General features: G+C 38.4%; 1 protein-coding gene across 1 annotated transcript in view; it reads right to left on the bottom strand.

The window, feature by feature from the left end:
- Window positions 1-22010, bottom strand: part of MCPH1 (microcephalin 1) — a 131798-nt gene extending 109788 nt beyond the window's left edge. Inside the window, 8 exon segments of the mRNA XM_032104607.1 lie at window positions 5775-6783; window positions 7953-8048; window positions 9000-9137; window positions 9439-9559; window positions 10136-10220; window positions 17317-17435; window positions 19764-19855; window positions 21913-22010. Coding sequence (XP_031960498.1) covers window positions 5775-6783; window positions 7953-8048; window positions 9000-9137; window positions 9439-9559; window positions 10136-10220; window positions 17317-17435; window positions 19764-19855; window positions 21913-21931 — 1679 coding nt within the window. The 5' untranslated portion in view covers window positions 21932-22010.
- Between the last annotated feature and the right edge of the window lie 414 nt (window positions 22011-22424).

The raw sequence follows: 22424 nt of genomic DNA, 5'->3' as shown, positions 1-22424 counted from the left end.
TCTTCATATTTACAGGAAAGCAGGAAGACCAGATAATGTCCCTTATCTCTGATTACCAGTTCACGGATCTTAGGCACTACATTAATAAGGACTATTCTTTGCTATTCCTGTCTATCAGGATTTCTCAAGCACTTTCCAAGTTTTCCATCCTATAGGTCTCAAGCTTCACTATTTTCTGTCTTTTCCTGATTACTTCTTTTTGAAGCAGTCACTCAGGCACAAATAATGAGTTTTCATCTTTAGCAGCTTTTCCTAGAGAACTTTAAAGTTGATGGAACTTTTTGAAGCAATTGCATCCAGCGTTAGTTATCCCTAAACTAAGTTCAAACATGCAGGTAACTCCTGACACTGTGGTCCAGGAGATCCCCTAAATGTTTTTCCAAAACACTGCTCAATGATTGGCACCAAAATCAACAACTGAGCCCTCTGAAGCATTATCACAAATTAGAGTGATTTTACTTTGCAATTTAAATTTCTACTCATTCATGATCATTTTAACACTAATGAGAAGTTTTGAACCAGAATATTATCTTCAAAATTCCATTTGATATTTCCATTGATTTAAAAAGCAATGATTAGGCAAAATGAGCTAGTTCTGCTCGATCAAATAAACCACATCTATCTAATAAAATTTTTTTCTATAGTATCAGTTCTCTACTTTAAAAATATTGTTATGAAGTGTCACTTAAATTAAGTTATATTGTATCTACTATTTTGTACTTATCCATAGAGGTATTTACCCCAACTATGAAGAAATTAAGTCCAAATTTGTCATCATTAATAATCCTTCAGGTACATATGCACAGCATATTTAATACCTTGTGTTGTTATTATTACTATAGATATTACTGAAGCATGGGCAAACACCAAGTTTTTATTATACAGAACTTAGTTTCTTCAAGTCTGCTGAAAACCCCCAGGTCCTCAGAGAGAGCCTGTTAATCATTTATAAAAGTTTTATGTAGTTTGTTATATGCTCTAGGACAAGTATCATCAGGCTTTGCAAATTTGACTACATCAAAATAATCCTCAACCTATTCCTGTATTCAAAAATACTTTTCCTTTTTTCTTTTAATAGTTACAATTCAACTTTTTGTGAAGATAAACAAAAGAGGGAATAAAGGAAAAATTTTTCCTCTTCATGCCTCACTTGTTTTTTACAAGGACATAATAAAATATCAAGAGTGATGCTTTAAGAGGCCTCCCAGAAACAGAGACTAGACAGGAGTAAGGGAAAAAAAGTAGGTATTTATTTGAAAGGCTTTCAAAGGTACACCCTGGGGACTCTGAAGCTATTCTCAAAATGGACCCCAAGATGGACCCCAGCTCACGAGTTCTTCACCCTTTTATAGGTTTGGTTCATTTGCATAGCAGGGTTAATTCTCCAATTAAAACTCCAGTTTTCCCCTCACCTTTCCCCCCCCTTAGTGGCTCTCTGGTTTATACTTTTGGCCTAGGACAGTCTTGGTGTCCTTGGAAAGCAGGGCCAGAGAGGCTTTGTTATGTCTACCTAGCATGAGAGAGCAGAAATTAACAGGCTACAAGAAACTTCAGAGTCATGCACCAAGCAGTACAGAATTTGAAAAATATAAAAGTTAAAACCTAAGGCATCAAGAGGACATTAGACAATATTTTTAGTAAGCCTATCTTCTTCCAAAGCTGGAAAAAAACAAAAGGCACATCAATCTAAGGAAGTTTTCACGTGTGTTTTAAAGACATAAAAAGTATTTTTGCAGCATTAAGCCCCATAGCACCTAGAAACTCAGGTAAAACTCATTAATCTAAATTAAACACAATGATTTCTTGCACCAGAATGATATTCCAGATTTCCCAGCTTAACACTGAACTACATTAATTACAGTAAAATGGTTCTTCATTTAAGTCTTTTTGCCAATTAAGATAATATTTGCCTTCCACATTACCATAAATATATAAAATTCACCCAGATAAGCCTTAAGTTTATTTTTAAGTCTGGAACTAATGCTAAGTCTGAGTTCAAATTTCTAAATTATTTTAGTATGATAAAAGCTTAAGAGAGTATACTCTTGCATTCCTTGTCCATTATTATTTATTGTTGTAGCTTTCAGATGAAGAGTCTCATGACCTAGAGTAAGAGGAAATTAAGTAGCAGTACTTATTTCAGCAGAACAACTGGGCAGTCTTGAATGTGCCCTACAAAGGAACCTGACGCTTGCTACCACATAAGCGTTAGGCCTTGAAAATTTGGTTTCAGACAAGCCTGCATATTACACTTCTACTTTAAAATGAAATGTTCCAAGTAGTCTATGGAAAGAAACCTTATCAAATCTTCTTGTCATTAAAGATACTGGGTGAAAGTGTCACTGACATAAAATCACAACAAAAAAATGGGCAAGAAAAATGTTTGATATTTAAAACATTTACAGATATAATATTTTATATAGCTATTTGATTACTCCTAACCATATATATATATATGACAAACAAAGAGAATTAATTCGTTTTTAAAAATATACTGGATTTACCGGTTTTCAAATAATGTACAATATACAGAAAAAAACCCACCAATTTACCCTTTATTTACTAATAGGGACAAGAAACAAATTACATTTAATTAAAAAAAGGAAATGCTTAATCCACAATTAATAAAAATCAATTATTCCATCATAGAGAATCACAGGAGTAAGTGCAATACAAGATTTTCATTTTCTTCCACAAACCTTGCATTATTAGGGAAAACACAACTTCGCTTACATTATTGATTCATTCAATTTTTAAGTGAGCTTATTCAAGCTGTCAGACCTGAGGTCCTACTTGACTACACAAAAGATGCACAAAGCTGAATATACCATATTTGGGAAAAGGGCCATCACTGATAAAACACAAATACTATTAAAATCACTACAAACACAAATTGGAACTAACAAAAAGGATTAAAAGTATAAACACTGGATAACTTATGTTTGCTGAATGTCATTCCTTTTTTTTTCTGTCCTCTAAAAACTATTATTTTAAAAAAGTTGTCCAGCATGAAAATAAAAGCATGACATCACACATGAACAGAGATCATAATTTAGTTGTTAGAATTTAAAAGTTATAATTAAATCTAAAATTAACTGGAATACCTAAGTTTAAACATAGCAAATAAGCCTGATGGAGTTCAAGAAGCATTTGGACAATGCTCTCAGGCAATGGTGTGATTCTTGGGGCTGTCCTGTACACGGCCAGGAGCTGGACTTCGGTGACACTTGTGGGTCCCTGCCTTCCAGCTCAGAATACTCTGTGATTTTTCTCCTTGTTTCCATGACTGTTTAATGAAAACCAGACTGTTCTTTGACATTAGGACCTACAGCATTTAAGGATCATCTTCTAGTACATTGACACATGGCAAAAAACCTCTTACAGTGGGTTCGTCTATTTCACAGAATCATAGAATGGTTTGGGTTAGAAGGAACCTTAGAGATCATCTAGTTCCAACTCTAGCGCAATAGACAAGGACACCTTCCACCAGACCAGGTTACTCAGAGCTCCATCCAAACTCACCTTGAACACTTCCAAGGATGAAGCATTCACAACTTCTCTGGGCTACCTGTTCCAGTGCCTCAGCACACTGAAGAATAAAGAATTTCTTCCTAATATCTAACCTAAATCTATTCTTTTTCATTTCAAGACTGTTCCCCCTTGGCCCATCACTACATACCCCCAAGAAAAGTCCCTCTACAGCTTTCTTGTAAGCCCCCTTTAGGCACTGGAAAGCTCCTCTTAGGTTTCCTCAGAGCCTTCTCTTCTCCAGCCTGAACATCCCCAACTTTCTCAGTCCGTCTTCATACGAGAGGTGCTCCAGTCCTGTGATCATCTTTGTGGCCTGCTCTGGGCTTGTTCCAAGAGGTCAACTTCTTTCTTGTTCTGGGGGCTCCAGAGCTGGAGGTCTCAAACCTGGATTTCTCCTACAGCAGGCAGTTTCTTCATTCCCCCAATCCCTGCTTTCACCTGCTGCAACACAGGTGGTGTGGCTGAAGCACTTGCTGGTGAAGCCTGGGGAAAAAACCATGCTGAGTTTGTCAGCCTTCTCTACAACCTGGGTAACTAGTTCTGTCACTCCTGAGAGGACCCATTATTTTCCCTAGTATTTCGTTTGTTGCTGATGCACCTAAAGCTTTTTTTGTTTACCCTTCATATCCTTGGGTGGATTTCCTTCTGATAGTGCTTTAGCCTTCCTAATCAGATCCATGGCTGTTCGATTTCTCTGTCTTCCTCCCCGGCTACCTTTCCCTGCTTCTGCTCTCTGAAAGCTACCTGTTTGTTTAAGATTGTCCAGGAGCTCCATGTTCATCCACGCAGGCCTGCTGGCATTTTTCCATGATTCCCTCTTTGTAGAGATGCGTTGTTCTCCAGTCTGGAGGAGACAATCCTTGAATATACCTTGGGTACCTATTTCCATGGTACTCTAGCAAGAAAATCACTGGTGAGGCCTAAGTCTGCCCTCTTGAAGTCCAGGGTAGTAAGCTTACTGTATGCCCTCCTCCCTGCTCCAAGGATCTTGAACTCCAACATTTCATGGTCACTGCAGCCAAGGCTGTCCTTGAGCTTCACATTCCTCACCAGCACCTTCTTGTTGGTGAGAACAAGATCCAACATAGACACCTCAACTTTATGGCTCATCTACCCCTTGGAGCAGAAAGTTGTCATTTATGGGTGTACATTTTTACCTGTATAACATATGCCTGCATCCACTGGTTTTTTAACTGTGTTAGAAATGATGCATTCCAGATATTAAAATACAGGTGTAGAGAACTCAAAATAGCAGCTCACAGTTCAGTAACTTATTACTCACACATATAGGCACAGTCATGGTTCAACATTTCCACTGGATTTCATAAGTCTGATAACAAGTTTGTCGAGCCCTTTAAGTTAATAATTAGTTTTATACAATCAATTGACACACTTCTACAGAATTTTCTAGGGAAAATAAATTACTAAAATATACAATTATAATTACAAAAGTTATGTAAAGCTTGACAAAGCTCAAAACATCAAAATCTGAAAATGATTACCCCAATGCAAGTTAGGAGCATCATCCAGTGAAGTTCCTGAGATTCAGTATTTTAGTATACATTTACATAAAAATATCTTATACTAAACCAACTTGAAAATGCTTAAATATAAAAAATAGTCTTAAAATTATTATTAAAAATTAAGGTCAGTTCCATATAAAAAAGTCATGGGTCAACAAGACACTTACACTGCAACTCTTGCAGGTCTTATTTCATCTTCATCACTGCACAAGTTAGAAACTGCTAACTCAAATGTTTTTTTCCACCAGAGATTTTATGATCCTAACTGCAATTCTGGTAACAATTTTTACTTGTGAATTGAAAATAGTTTGAACAAGGGAACCTATGATGAGGAGTTACTAATAAACAATTTACAAGAGCACCGTAACATGTAAAACAGAAAGACCTTGGTTTCTTAAACAGATTTTGAACTGCTACAGAAAGTTAGGAGATTAGGAGAAAAGAAGGCTCAACATTACTTTTGTTGTGCACAGAGAGCAGTTTCCTTATCTCTTATGACTTTGTGTTTGTAAGGTATGGGAAAACAAATAGGTGTTCTTTTGAATTCTATGGACTCATTTATTTTACTCAATAATAAAGTCAGTACCACAGTATTTTCTTCTTTTGGTGTATTTCTGAAATATTTTTCCTTTTGGAATGGCAGTTCATTTTGCAATTTCATTGCATTAGTATATCTAATGCAGTATGATATCTTTTGATTTTCCAGCTCTATGTAGTAACTTACCAGTAGTATGAGCACAGTAATTCACATTGTTGTAGAATTTTTCATGAGCATGCTGTGGCAGCCTATTCACATCATCAGAATCTACAGCTTCTTCAGTGTCATCTTTTTCACCACCTGATATATTTAATGGTATGCTTCCAGGACGTTTAGCTGGTTTGATTTTTTTCTTTAGTGGAAAATCATTCACTGAAATAGACTTCTTCCTACTTTTCTTGCCAGTATTACGTAGCTCACAGAAACTCACATCATGTAGGTCCATGCTTGTAAAAGAGTATTTACAACAAACTTCAGAAGGATTCTGTGATTCCTTTGGTACTTGTATTCGTACTTCATTTTCATTTGAATTAGATGATGAAAAGAAGTCTTCATAAGAAGCCTCTTCAGCGCAGTAAGACTTGCTATACATAGTAACTGCTTGCAAGAACCCCTTACAGCATGATGTACCCAGTTCTGAGGTAGCCAGCTTCAAACCTGGTAATGTTTGTAGTTTCTTCCTCTTCTTGTCTTCAAGAATATAATCATTTCTGTCAACAGGGAAGCTTTTATCCAGTGAACATGCATCTAAGTCTTCACTATTCATAGCTGAATTAGAGAAACTGTCAATCAAAGCAGGAGCAGTATTTAACTGGACTATTTTTTTGGAAGGACTAATATGACCAAAGCCCTCAAGAAGAGAACTTTCATTTGCAATTGAAGTAGTCTTGCACGTCTCATTCTTCTGATTTTTCTTTGGAAACTTTAAATGTTTCTTTCCTAAAGACAATCTGTCATCCAAAGTGTGCTGTATAATCTGTTTCTTTGTTAAACTTCTGGCATGTCGTTTTGGTGTTAAGCTCTTCTGCTCATTGCCATGCGACGGAGAATTCACTGATGCGCTCATGGATATATGAATATCAGTCCAAGTATGACAGGCATGTTTTGCTACCTCTGTCCTCTGTCTCTTTGATTTCTCAGTTCCGCAAAGATAATCACAACTTGAGTTCAAGCAGTCTTCCATTTGTTCTTCTGCAAAACAAAAAAAGTGGCAATATAAATGTATTAAACCAAACAAAAAGTGTAGCAATTTCTTAGTGAAATATATATGGAATTCCTGAACTGAAGAAACAAAGAATTAGTCACTTCTCTGGATATTATATGGCAAGTCAACAAAAACTAAACAGAAAATGGATGAGAAACAAAGCAAATTCTATAAGAACCTGCAACAGTTTTAGCTATTGTATCCTGTCAGAGACTGAAATATTACAGTCTATGACTTAAACATTTTCTTGAAGGACTTTTAAAACTGTATTACAAAAGCTGCAGAGAAACTGCTCTAGTGGCCCTCATTACAAATTCTAAAGACTCCCTTCTACTTATTCTTCTATTGAGATTAAGGCCAGCATCTGACTTGCGCTTTTTGTCCCTGTGACTGACAGATGACACGAGGTTTGAAGCACACACCAATCGCCTACATAATCAATATTATTAAGATTAATGAGCTGTTCACTGATGCAGCTCAACAGACTTCACAATAATATTCTCTCCTATGCCCTGCTAATACACCAAAACACAGGAACAAACCCCTAACTTTACAAGAATAACTTTATGAGGTTCTTACCTTGCTAACAAATTATTTTAATCCATCTGAAACCATAAAACATTTAAAAAGCCAATTTATTTTTACTCTTGTTTTTCTTCAAACCCGACTACTTAAGGTGAAAAACACATTAGGCTAACTTTCAAATTTGAGTTTTTCAATTGAAAATTTGGAAGACATTTCAGTTCTTTGTGGTCTTACCCTCATTCAGATCTCTTTTTAGCTTCTCACATCACACTATTTGATGTGCACTCTGTGTTATATATATGATCACTGCTAAGAGCAGAGAAGATTGAGACCATGTCAGGACAAGAAGTTATTAACAGGGAATGGTATGAGTAAAGAGGATGCAGTGAGGCAGGCAATACAGCAGTAAGGCAGAATATTTATCCAGTGGTATTCCTCTTGCTCCATTTTTCTCGAGTTCTTAGTACAACATACTTTCTTTAGTTAAGAAAAACTAAGATAATTCAGCTTTAAATATAAAAGAGAAAATAGCTACAGTTCCCATTTCAGTATACTGTACTTTCCAAAGTAAGATATAAAGGCCATGAATTATTTGTAATTTCTGTAATATATATCAAGTTGTGTTAGTTACCTGGTAGCAGCACATCTTCTGAATTAGTTAAGACACAAGTAGAAAGTGGGCAGTCTCCTGGTAAGCTACTTGGAAGTGTTTGAGTCATTTGTGAACCTAGGAATACAAAAAAACAATGAGATATTTGCAAGCATTTTTTCTAGGTAACTCAGCAGCACATTTTTCTGAAAGGAAAGAATGATGTCAAACCATTTAGAAATTATTACTGATATTTTTAAGGCCTGCTGAGGCATTTCACTAAATAATCTGTGAAAACTTGCAACTGGCAGCCAAGTCTTGATATAGCAAAAATGCTTTTAAAATTTTTAAAGGTTTACCTTAAAATTCAAACAGAAAATAAATACAAGCCTCACTAAAATAAACTGAGATTTAATTTTTCATCCATGTATTACTGTTTCATTACTTTCACAACTGTTTTTGAAATTAGAAATTGACAGTCTAGCTGACATGTGCATCTTAAAACTTCGAGTACTACAGTTTCCTCCCCCCACCAAAAGATGTTCCACATTCAACACTTTTTATAGTAACTGGCAAAACCTAATAACTTAGACCCTAATATTTTCTCAGTAAGGTAATGCAAACACCAAAAAAATATCTGAAAACTACAATCTGGATTTAGTTTATCAGAATATGCATTTAAAAATCAACTATTTATTTAATTAGGTTAATCAAATTTATTTCTTTTTTAAGTCCCATTCTTCAGCACCTGGACAGATACCTCATCAGTTTTGGGCTACTTTTTAAACTGTTGATGTGGGAGTAATAAAATTTATACTTTAACGGGAAACAAGATTTAGTGTCTCGCTGTAAAGTTTAATCAAGAGGTGATAATATCAATTTACACAGCTAGAAAGTCTAGCTTAAACATTAGTCCTCTTGAGCAGACTAGTGATAAAAAAATTATTTTGCAACCACTGTGCTCCAGACATGAAATCAAGATATTAAAAAATTCTAAAGGCGAGAGCACAACAAGCACACAAAAAAGTCAGCGATAAAACCAGCAGCCATTTGTGCATCTTCATAAGTAAGTAAAATTTAACTTCTTACCAGTAGAAGGATTCTCTCTTTTTTCCCTCATATTCTTTATTCTTCTTTCCATTGCATTGCATTGATCTTTTATCTTATTAACAGGGCTGTATATAAGTGAACCGTTGTCTTCAAACAATAAAACCGGTACATCTGTTTCTACACAAAGAAATTGTATTTATGTATTAATATTTAAATACTGTAACAGCTTCAGATGAAGTCTCTTTTCTTTTTTCAAAAAAACTTGCCAAAAATAAAGAGTTTTCTTAGATCTAAGATCATTACAGATGCCTTAACACAACAGAATTGCAAAGAACTCTGTAAAAATTACATCAACTTCATTTCTCATGGCAAGATGCAAGACTCAAAAAAACCCCCAGCCAACAAACACCAAAACCCCATCAAGTGCTTTAAAGAAATAACTTCACATATTTGAATCTTAGTAAAAAATAGTTCTTACCAGCATTAACTGCTGTTTTTTGTAGAGCCAATTCTTTAGCTATTTGGCTCAGTCTTCTCTGAAGCTTTCTATTATTTTCTGGAGTTTTTTCAACATAGTCTTTTGGCTGCATACATTTGTGCTACAAGACAGGCAAAACTATTAATTATATGTATAAAACTGTCAAAATAACTACACCTCCTATTTTGCCTATCACTTTGTCACAGTATTTATTATTGATATTTATCCCGCTTATCACCTCCTTGAGAGTCACAGGTAATTATAGAAGTTAACATTTTGCAAAATAAGCTTTAATATTAAATAAGAAAGAACCTAACAAATCTTTTTTTTTGCTTGCGGCAAAGTTAAAGATTTAAAGGTAGTTTTTTAAATACTAGTATTTGTTGCAACTCTGTGAAACATAAGCCACATAGTAGTCATGTTTTTCTGATTAGTCATCATTATATAATTTGAATTTAAATCTTCATTTTTTAAATCACCAATACAGAAACGTGATTTTTAGTATACTTTCTTCAGATAAGATGTCACATGAGTACAGCAATAGACTATCTTTAAACTCTTACTCAGATGGATAGGTAGGGTTTACAGAATGTTCTGAAAATAAACAGTTCAAATGCCTGAGGTCAAAAAGTCAAGTTCAAACTTTAAAGTTTATTATTCTAGGCCCATTAAAAAAAAAAAAAAATCAGATACTTACTTTTTTGATTGGTAGTAGAAATCCTTTATTAGTGTCTACTGCAGGAAATAGGGATTCATCAACATGGACTCCAGTTTCTTGACACCTGCACAACAAATTAAAGAAGGTTTGGTGGAGGTTTTTTCTCTTGGTTTTGTTTGGTTTTAAGAATGAGACCTTTATTGCAAGAAGAGTTCTTTAAGCCCTCCGATAATGAAACACCAGCTCTTCTTAAGTGTGTAACTTTTAAGGTAAGTACCATAATATTACCCTCACTCTCTGCTTCTGTTTATTACACGCCAAATATGTGATACAATTTTTTGTGCCAATGATGCCCTCCAAATTGCAGTTCTGAAACAGCAAGATTCCCACTCATGTTATTTTCCACACCTTTCCAAGTTGTTGGACTGTGCTCCCAGCAGCCGCTCGTGTGGCTCTGGTGACACCTAGCGATGGAACTGCTACACAGTGTGAGCCTGCACTGTAGTTACAGCCTCATCCTTACTTGCGTTTGAATGGATGAGAAGGACAAACCACTGCAAGTATTTGTCAAACTCACTGAATTTAGAGTTCTCAGGAGCATCAAAGACAGAGATTCAGCAGCTGGACTTCAGTGACAGTTATTAAATTCTGGATAATAATCAGCACAGATGTAGACTACATGAAAAGTCACATTAATTCAGAGATTTTATTGATTCAGAGAATCTAAAGTGATGAAAAATTTACCATTAAATCTAAGAATTCTTTACTTCGCAGAAAAATTTGAATGTAAATGATTTATATAACTTATTTGTGGGATGAGTTACCTTACTAAGAAAACACAGGTAGAGCTTCACAATTATGCGTTTGATGTGGAAGTATTAAGTGTTCATAATTTGGACAGATTGTTGCAATTTCATCTTATATCAGGTTCTTTTTGTTCTGGGTTTTGATTTTTATTTTAGGATGCTCACTGAAGTGTTTGTGTTGAAGAAGCAGTAAAAAACTTTTTCTCAGTGATTGTAAAGCTGTCACTCATTTTGCACTAAATTTTAAATTTATTTGCATGACAGCAAGTCCACGACTTTTGTTTGCTATTTTTAAAGTTAGACATATGTATCAACAATTTAAAAAGAAAATTAAAATAACTTTACTCTGCAGTTACGAATTTTTTTGATTTTCAATTTTCATCTTAAAGAGTTGTCTTCTCAAATTACTTCCTAAACTGTAGGACTGCATACACAGTTTAGGCTCAAATAGATGCTTGTACTATAGAGCAGAAGCTTCCAATAAAAGTTTGAGGCAGATCATTGGAGAGAGCACTAGAAATCCAGTAAGAATTCAACAAGGCAATGATCACTAAATACTGCACAAACCATTCAAACGTTTCAGGCTTTTATGGAGAAATCTAAGTATTACAGCACTTTTCAGCTCATAGGGCATATTCCTCTGAGAGGCTCAAGCACTGCTCAGGGGAAGGCAACACTAGGGTCTAAGTCTAACAGGTTGGAAGTAGGGGTCCACTAGCTGTTAAATGCGAGAGTATTTTCCACAAAGCGGAAGAACCAGAAAATGCTGGAATAATTGTATATATTATTTCCTTCCTTGTCTGGTATTTTCAAACATCAAAAAGTAGCATCCAGATTAAATATCATATACCGCAGCATCCTGCAATATCCTCCAATATCAAGATTCCCAAGAGCATGTAAGAACATAAAAACACAGCCAAACATTCTCAGTTTACTGTGTTCCACAGATTTCTGGTTGTCAGATGGTCAGATGCAATACTATATTTGGGTTTTGATAAAATGAACTGTTTAATTGCTTCAGCAATTTTTTAAACCCATGAAAATCTTTGCTCACTATGATTCTGCAACAAGGAGTTCTATAGCCTAACCCTGTGTTATTAAAACCCCATCATTTACTGTTTTCTCTGAATCTGTCTCCATGTGTATTGATGTAACACTTTCCAATTCTTCTGCTGGAAAGGAAAATATACATTCATTTCCCATTCAGCCTCTCTACACAAACCTTTGTCATCACAGTAGACTGCCTCCTCCACTTCTACTTCTTTTCCAGACTGTCTCTTCAATCACATCTTGTAAGAAAACTATTTTACAACTTCAGTCAAGCTCATTGCCATCCTCTGGCAACATTCCCAATATAGCCACAATAAAATGCCGTCGTTCCACTATACGAAGCTTTATGTTCTATTTAATTTGACTTTTGACTACTGATGAGGTGACAATGCTATGAAAATGTCTACTCTAAGTCCCAAAGTGTGACGACCATCTTTCTGATATGCTTAAGAGGACTGCTTTAAACAGTCTCCTTGATATCAGCAAGAATTTTATTCCCTTCAGTCTTAGCTTCTTAACAGTACTTCTTCCATTTTAAGTAGACTCCTTTTAAAATTTAAGCATTCATAGAATTTCTTGGGTTTGGTGTTCCAGTAGGAACACCTATTTTATACTGTAGACATACTTACAAGAAGGTCCTCTGACATACTTTGAACAACAATCCACAAACCAATTAAGACCAAGCAATAATTAACATACTTGGTTTTGCACTGCACTCTACAGGAGTCACCAACCCCCAGTCTGCACCAGAAAGTTGACACATACTATTACATTTGCTGAGATAACATTTCACAGCATTTCTGACCTTTTTGAGAATGTTCCGCTTGCTACTGAATGAAGCAGCTGGTTAATCAAGCCATCTTTTTTAGCAATAATAAAACTCATAGGAACCCTGCATGATTTGCTTACACAGTTATCTGTTGGGGTCCCTCCCCCGCCGTGTAGCCCTGGGAGAGGGGCCCTGAGGGGAGGCACGGGGCTTCCCTGTCCCTGCTCAGCCTCGTTCCCATTGGTTGGTTTGTGTTCCCTGCGCGGGCAGAAGGACCCTTGGTCCCGTGACTGGAACAGTTCCTGGGCAGAGCTCCGGCCATGCGGCTGGAGAAATAAACATCTCTGAAACAGCTAGCAAGAATCTGTCTGTCCATATATATTTCCTTTCCACGGGACTCCTGGTTTGATATATGCGTGTTGCAGTATCCCCACTGCAACAAATGGTGGAGAATTGAGAGCAGAACGATCCCCGATCCCTAAGCGACTGATTTGTGTGAGTAAACCCTGGAAACTTTGGATTCCTCTTCTTGGTTTTGCTTTGCTATTCCATATCTAAACTATGGAGGAACCGTGGGAAGACTCTTGGCTCTCAGAGCCGCATATGGACATTTATCTTAAACTTAAAATGATTCTTGAAAAACGATTTGTAAATTTTAGCTTGATTCAAGCTCAAAAAGAACTGAAACACTTCCTGGCATGGTTGTTTAAGAACTTTTTCTATGTTTCTTGGGATTTAATTCTTACCAAGGGCTTTTGGAAAACCGTTTGGACACAGTTAATACTGGAGTCAAAATATATGCCGATGGAAGAATATTTTCTTGAATATTATTTAGTTACCGAGACTGTTGAGCAATGTCAGCTGTGTCCTGGCGAAGGGAAGCCTGGCGCAGGGACCGTGCGGCCCAGGCCACGTGCACCGAGCGCTCTGCGAGCAGCAGCGAGGCAGTTCCCGTGCGCGGGCGGAGCCACGCGAGCCGCAGTGTCGGCGGCGGAGCGAGGGGCGGCGGGACCCGGCGGTGCCCGCCCGGTCCTGTGCAGCGCGTGGTGGAGCGAGCCCCGTGAACGCCCGACCGAGAGGGGAGGCGCGTGGGCGGCGGCTGGCGGCGGTGGCGGTGGAACGGAGCCGCGCCCAGCCGAGACGCGCGCTGGAGCAGGGCGCGGGGGGGTCGTCGCTCGGGGGCCCGGCCAAGATGTGTGTGCAGCGCCCGGCAGCGGCAGCGAAGCTGCGACCAGAGGAGGCGACGCACGGAGAACTGAGCGGCGCGGCCCGGCCCGGCCCGCGCAGCCCCGAACGCGACCCCGGGAAGAGCGCGCAGGCACCAGCAGCCCCGACAATTCCAACACGGGAGCAACCGAAAGAGAGGGCAAAGACGCAGCGAGACAGAAAACAGCAGCCACTCGGAAAAAGGAAAAGATCATAGTAACTAAGACCTTAGGGATAGTAAAATGGTATAATGTTAAGCAAAATTATGGTTTTATAACAAGGTGTGACAACCAGCAAGACATATTCGTGCATAGAACTGCTATTAAAAAGAATAACCCTGAAAAATGCATCCCAAGCTTGAGAAGTCGTGGAATTCAAAATTGTACTAGGTAGAAAAGGGTTACAAGCATCGCAGGTCACTGGGCCTGATGGTGTTCCTGTAAAAGGCAGTATATATGCAAAAAATCGTAGTCATGTTAGACAATATCTCCATTGTAAACCCCCCCTACAGTTTCCCTTTCCTAATCCCACCTTTCCCTTTTATCCTATGTCCTATTACCCCCAGTGTATTCCCAATCCGTTTTTTCATCCATGGTTTCCCTCACAAAACCATGCTTTTGCCAATTGTTTCCCCAAAAATCCCTTTCCAATGCCGAGTGGGGGATGAAAAGGGGGAGGGAAGAAGTTAAACCCTCTCCTGCCTCAGTTTCCCCACAAAGCATGCTCAGAGAGTCCTGTCTCCCTTCTGTCAGCCCTAAGATGTTCCACAGAATCTGATTGGACATTTAAAGACTCAGGAGGGTGGCTTGTTTTGCCTTGAAACTGTTCTTGTTATGTTTATCCAGTTGTTTTCATTCTCCTTTTATTAAAATAAAACGGGTGAGGTGTTGGGGTCTCCTCCCCCGCCGTATAGCCCTGGGAGAGGGGCCCTGAGGGCACAGACACGGGGTTTCCCTGCCCCTGCTCAGCCTCGTTCCCATTGGTTGGTTTGTGTTCCCTGCGCGGGCAGAAGGACCCTTGGTCCCGTGACTGGAGCAGTTCCTCAGCAGAGCTCCGGCCATGCGGCTGGAGAAATAAACATCTCTGAAACAGCTAGCAAGAATCTGTCTGTCCAAAGATATTTCCTTTCCACGGGACTCCTGGTTTGGTATATGCGTGTTGCAGGATCCCCACTGCAACAGTTATCAGGTTCAAACTAAGTTTCCATTCACACAGGACCACAATTTTACTGGTACATATTATTCAGTCCTTCCTATTTATATTGTTCCAGGGTTCAATAGACTGTCTTCTGCCTACCAGTCTAGTATATCCATGTTTGAGACATGGATATACTAGACATGTAATTTAGTCAGGCATTGTGGTTCTCTCATCTTATTACAAAAACCAAAAATTTGCATGTATACTAGCACAGATTCATTTAACTTTGTACTGCCTGTGCCTCATTTGAATAACCCCATGACCAGTAAGAATATTCATTACTATCACTTATATAAGCATCTACTGCTCCTAACCTATACTTTGTCCAAGGACATGATATTTTCATGAATTCTGCTTACAGTATACACCAATCTAAGCTGTATGTTCATCTGTACCTTTTGGCATTTACCTTAAACTGAAGGGCAGAAGAAAAAATTACAGAGAAGTTCAATCATAATTCACAGCTTGGGTCCTCCTCTGCAATAAAATACATCTATTTCAGATGATTCCCCCAGTTCCAACAAACTTCATCTTCTAAGCCACGCACCAAGACCTTGCTTTGGTCAGAAAGTGATGATAGGAACACTTGAAAAATACCAGGAAGATGCTAGCCTTCTGTTTCCTACCAAACAGCCTAAGTTTTCCCTCTAGATGCTTTCTCTTGTCTTTTCCTTTGTTGCTGTTATCCAGCAAAATTTAAAGTTTCTTGAGGCTTTTACAACTGGATTTCAAAGCTCCATGCTGTCCCCTAGAGTATCACACATTCAGTTGTTTCTATGCTTCAGCTTTCTACAGTGTTCATCCACTCAATGCCTTACAGCCATGCAGAGGAGATTCTTGTGGTGGCATTGCTATTACAGAAAGAGTGTTTCTGTATGACATATCCTAGACTCTCCCCTGTAAAGCACTCTCATTCTTCCATTGCTGATTCTATTCACCTGGACTTTCATGAGATCCTTTTTACTACAGCACATCCAAGTCCTCAAATAGTTTATAGTTCATGTGACTAAGATTTCAAATTCTGTATTTATACACTTCGCCACCTGAAGAGCATATTTAATTTTACAACTGTATTGAAATCCTCATCATTGTCACACATTCAAACAGCACCAGGTCCCAGAAAGATACATTCACATAAATAAAATTTTGCATTGCCCTCATTTTAGGGAACTAAAGGTATTTCTTGCTTGGTGTTAAAGCTGGCTGGGCTGTGTGGCTGAAGCTTCTCTATTTGACATACTTAAAAAAAAAAAGAAAAACCCTTCTTCTGCAGATCTGCATGAATTTCTTTTTTGGCTAACAGACTTGCATCACAAGTTTTCGAGTTGTACTGGCCTACATTTAAGTGCCTGTAGACCCCAGATTTGCCCTCCCTCCTTGTGCCCACACTTTTTAAAAAAAAACAAGCCCAAAATGTTTGCACTTAGACCACACCATGCATATTACAATTGGTATAGGTAAGGCCCTCTTTATTTGATTTATATTCTAATTTCCATCATCTCATTGATTTATCGATTAGAGTGTTTAACACATGCATATTCATAAACTGTGTTTTACACTTCATTTGAAATTTTAGTTAGGCCTCACAAGCACTTTGTAAACTCAGAGACGCAGCTATGGAGTAGCAAATTCTAAAGGACTGGTTGCACAGATTAAATTTTTCTTTAATTTTTTAAAAAATAAATTTAACTTTTTCCATATGGTAGTAGAGAATCTTCATGTGGTTCTGTCCTGAACTTGCCAAATACCTTAAAAACCAGCATATATAAGGATCTTTTTCTGTCTTGCTAGGATATATTCTGTTTACAGGATTTAAGTATAGAAACAATACAATGCCCTTGGTGAAATGTGCTTTTTCTTATGAAAATGGAAGAATTCTATTCAACATAAGTATGGCCTTCATTGCCTATGCATACCATCAGAGAGTACAGGAGCAGAACACTGTTAACAAATATACTATGAAATTAGTTGAACACATTCATTTTTTAAGAGTTAACGCTTTACCTTTTTATGTGAGTCACATGGTTTATAATAGGAATAATGTCAAAGGAAAGTTGTAATTTACTCATATATTTATCACTATTTCAAGTACATTAATAAAATGGTTTCCGTATTTAAGTTTTTCAATAAACCAATACTAGAATCTATTATCTCTGAAATAGGCCATATTCATTATAACCACGAGTACTCACTTTTCCACCCAGAGTACAGAAACTATTTTTACACCCATCTTCTGTGCCTTTTTCCATGTAGTCAAACGTCCATCTTTGAAGACTACATGGGTCACGTGCTTGTTCAAAGTTTTTGAAACCTGCAGAAATACACAGAGAGCTCATATTTAAGTCTGATAATTGGAAAATGCTAATGAAACCAGCTAGTGTAGTCCATTTTTAGTGTATAAACCATTAGCGTAAAAATTTATTTTAAACATTATGTCAAGGACTCTTTTGATCTTTCCCAAATTCACACAAAGACTCAAGCAACAAACACTCCAGTCTCATTAGTCAAGCTGATGCAGGCTAAAGACATGGAGTAGCCTTTTGTTTTCAAACTGCCCGAGGTTACTGTTTTCAACTTCCTACTCTATGTGTATTACTAATTTTGCAACATGTTTATTTATGTAGTGCAACATAATTTCTCATGCATCAGCCAGTATAGAAAGCAGATGCCACTATCCAAAGAAATAACAAAATATCTTTTAGGCAGTAAAGAACTCAGGCTTAAAGAGTACAGATAACCTCACTTTTTAAACTAATTTTTGTCAATAAAAATCACTTTTTGTTTTGAGGGAAGGCTGAAGATACTACAAACAAAAATTAAATGGGAATGCTTTGAAAAATGAGAAATACAGAAAATTAAAGTAGCACAGATGATCAAACTTTCAGCTATCAGCCTCCATAGGCAAGTGATGTTTTCAGTTCTAAGTACTCCATTCTTCACAAACAAGGTTTCCTTTGTGGAGACTAAGGACCCTACACAGAACTGCTTGATCAGTTGAGATTTTTGACCTGGCGAGATCTAAAGAACTCATTTTTTACTGCGGCATCTCCCCCAGCAAATGGAAATGGCTCCGCAGCTTTCTGTTGCACCCTCAGTTGCATCATTATACTTGGCTTACAGCATGCTGGGTCTGTGCTTAGCTTTAAGAAAACTATTTGTCTTTTCTAAACATTGCTGGTGGCAAGCTGATTATGACTTCTTAGAAGATAAAACCCCATGATATTTAAGTATCTAGGTATACAATGATCCATTAATCTCTTATAGAATAAATTATGACTCCAGCTGCAATTGCTTGCTTACTTTTACCAGTATCTGCCTCACAGTCCATGTCCTAAGGCTGACTGATGCAGCTTTGCCTCCAAATTATGGAGAAGCACCACCCTACACCTCCTTCTCTCCTTTCCCACCTCTTCTCCTTACGCTGCGCATCTTCTGCTGCTCAGCTGAACTTACTTTGAGATGTCTGAATCAACAATCTAGTGAAAAACTAATTTAGAATTTAATTTCCTGACATAGCGAACCAAGGCAGCTTACTATCATGTGCTCAGCCAAGAACAGGGAAGTGTCTGGAATAGGGAAGGGGCATGACCATCCCTATTCAGTCATAGGGATCTGCTAAACAGGCTCATTTGTATCACCTGCCTGCACCATATTTGGTTATTTTGATCATTTTGAAGAATTTCGAAGCCTTATGCTTCTGCCATATTTTCTGTGAGAAAAAAATCTAGCATCATCAGAATAGAATTACATAGGTCTGATAGTACAGCATAGAAATATTTCTTGTTCTTTTCACTCAAGTGATTTATTGAGAGTCATGTTTGCTTTAATAATAAAACCAGTTATCCTACTGTTCTGGTCACACTCACTCAGCTAACTTCATACAGAAAGAGGATTTGGGGAGGGAGATCAGCATGATTTCCTAAATTACTGTAAGAGACATCTAAACATGCCCATTTAAAGAACTCTGGGAGTCCACACATTTTTAGAGCATGATGTGGGTTGTAAAAATCTCCCTTAACCGGTGATAATGTGCAAGAAGGGAAGATGCCAGTTTGACTTTGGTCTCTGGTTGAAATGTTACAGCTGGCAATTAAACATGTTTTGCACCTACAAGTCAACTATATCTGGTATGGAAAAAATCATTGAGACATATACTGAAACTCTTAGATGTATTTTTACTAGCACTTTCTGGAATTGATCCAAATATGTGGGCGAGTGAATGGAAGAATAAAACATCATGGTACTTGAGTTAGAAAATATTGTACTAATAACAGAACAGCTGCTTACAAGTGGATGAAAACAGAACAATATAAGGTACATACTTGTAAACCACAGGTTTTCAACACTTAGATTTGCTTTGCCCACAGTATGTGGCAAACCCAATACTTCCCAAGAAATGCATGCTATCACATTAATATGCAAAGAGGTCTGTAGATGTAGAAAGGCTCTAGATGCATTTCCCATCCGTCAGTAGCAAGAATTTTACAGTATGTTGGTCTATTCTAAGGTCTCTGATTTTCTCCCTTCCTGCCCTTTAAAAACTCATATTAAATAGAAATATACGTGACAAGCAGAACAAGCACGCTAATTTATAATTAAGATCTTTCCTATTCTATTTATTTCAAAATAGTCTCCTTACTTTTGCTCCCATATCAAGAAGTTGCTGTTCGAAGGTTTTTGAGTAATTTTCTGTTCTGCTAGATGACCAAACTTCCACAAATGCAGAAATACCTGGATCAGAAGAGAGAACACAACAACTTATGAAGCACATACCATGGTAAAACTGGTCAAACTGCCTTTTCAATAGAAGTTTCTTTTATACAGATCACATTCAGTTGCAAATACAGCTTTTAGTAAACTGAGTGTCAGATTTTAGCAGCAGAATTTTTTTAGTGTATTTATGTCCCCTAAATTAGTTGTAATGGAAATAACTTAGAAGTCTGACTTTTCACTTCATCTGTTTAAAACACACTACCAGCTTAACAAGCAATACATTATCTTTACCTGACTGCTCAGCCTTACCATTATTTAATCACTGTTAATCTTTAATTAAAAATTTGAAAACTAGTTGATATAACACAACTTACAGAACAAAATAGAATCACCACAATAGAATTATTCCTTGCCCAAACTCCCAGAAAATTTTGCAGAAATATCATGTAACAGTTTCCAATTGGCTTCAATTGTCACTTTATTTGTATTGAAACACCCAAAATTAAGTTCATACAATGGCAGCTAATGAAATTTAATGTCTGTTGCCTTATGCAACTTTAGGTATTCAGATTTAATTAGCTTGCTTTATTAAGCAGACTAATAAACTCTTCAAGGGATCAAATCAGCCTTGGTTGAGAATATCTTCAACCAACCAACCAAAGACAGAAGTAGTGACAAGAAGGGATAAGCAAATAAAACTCATAACAATCCCTTCATTGATTTTACATAGGACAGACACTAAAGTGACCTACAGTTCCACTGGCCATGCCACTTTCCCATTTTGAATGACAAATCAGGAAAATTCCAAAAACTGGAGAAATGGCAGTTCAGCAAAAACAACTTCATGCAAACTGCAGGCCAGGCAACTCTCAGAACTCATGAATAAAACTGAGAGTTTCAATTTAAAAGGGTCATCCTTAGCAAATATTGCTTAATTATCTTAGCTACTAAGATAATTAAGCATGTTCTTCTGATTAATTATTATGCAGTCTCATCTGTCTTCTTTATAAATGAAAACCAGAATAATGCTCCAATAATAGAAGTATCTTTTACAAAGATTAAAATATTTTTACAATTACTAGAAACATTTTTGTCATACAAGAGAAATATGAAACATAAACCACTGCTTCACACAAAGCACTGGGAAAAATCTTATTATCAGTACTTCAGATATAAATGGGAATTTAAGACAAGTCTGCTCCAATGTGCTTTTAACTGTATTCATTCTACTACTAGACTGGGGCAGATTCTGCCAGAGTTGCTTTTTCCCTTGATTGTTCAATTGTGAAAAACATTTCACTTGCATTTGAAAAGATAGTATCTTCCTCTTACATCAAATATTTTAGAACTTTCACAGCTAAAATTCTCCTAGGAAAACAGATCGGAACATTTCAGTAAAGGTCTAACTAGGAACTTAAAGGGATGCTACTTCAAAGCTCCATGCACATGCAGTAGGATCAAAGGTGTATTTTACAATAATTAGACTATTTTAGCTAATCAAATATATTCCAGCAAAAGACAGGAGTTTTTGTACAGTTGATGGAAAGAAAAATGTGGAAGTGCTGGGCGCTTTTTTGAACTAGAAGAGCTCTGAGTAGAGATGGGTTCTTGTAAACGCCAGCCTTAGAAGGTCTCAGAGAAGGCGGTGATCGCAGAGGAAAATGGCCATGAGAGGGCAACTTGGGGAGGCAGAAATTTTGAGATGCAGAAGAAAGCCACGATCGGCCGGGGTGGGAAGAGCAGAGGGGTCGCCAGGCAGTGCCCCACTGGGAGCCACCCTAAAGGGGCAGCCCGAGCGGAGGCAAGAGCCCGGCCCTGCCCGCCCCTGCGCCCGGGCACAGCCGCTTCCAGCCGGGGCCGACCAGGCCGCGCCGCCGGGATCGGGCGGGTTCGCGGCGAGTCAGAGCAGCCCGCGGGGGAGCCCTGACTACTCCGCGACCGCGGGCCGGGCCCCCACAGCGGCCCGTCACCCGCCCTGCCGGGAAGCGCCAAGACAAGGGCCGCAAGGAGACAGGGGGCAGGGGCAGCGCGGAGCCGCGCCGGGAGAAGCCACCGCACGGCGGCCAAGCCGGTACCTTTCAGGACGCGCTCCATTGGCGGCACAGCCCGGCAGCTTACAGCGCCCGCCACGGTTCAAACCCGCCTCCGCGCACGGCCCCGCTGCGCCTGCGCAGAAGGGGCGGGCGGCGGCCCTGCCGTGCCCGTACAGCTGCGGGGCGCGGAGCGGCTGTGCCGTCCCGTGGGCCTGGTCGGAAATGGGGCGTGCTCGGCCTAGCTCCGGCCCTGCCCGGCGCCGGTGGAGGCTTGGTACAGCCGAATGCTGCTGGATACAGTGTCACAGAGTTAATTAGGTTGGAAAAGACCTCTGAGATCATCGAGTCCAACCTATGACCCAACACCACCTGGTGAACTAGACCATGGCATTGAGTCTTTCCGTAAACATCTCCAGGGACAGTAACTCCACCACTTCCCTGGGCAGCCCATTCCAATATCTAATCACCCTTCCTATTAAAAAATTCTTCCTAATATTAAGCCTAAACTGCCCCTGGCACAGTTTAAGACTATGTCCTCGCATCCTGTCACTAGT

This window comes from Corvus moneduloides, chromosome 3, assembly GCF_009650955.1.
Source record: "Corvus moneduloides isolate bCorMon1 chromosome 3, bCorMon1.pri, whole genome shotgun sequence".
Classification (NCBI taxonomy): Eukaryota; Metazoa; Chordata; class Aves; order Passeriformes; family Corvidae; genus Corvus; species Corvus moneduloides.
The sequence above is the reverse complement of the archived record's forward strand: the minus strand, read 5'-3'. Positions and strand labels throughout refer to the sequence as shown.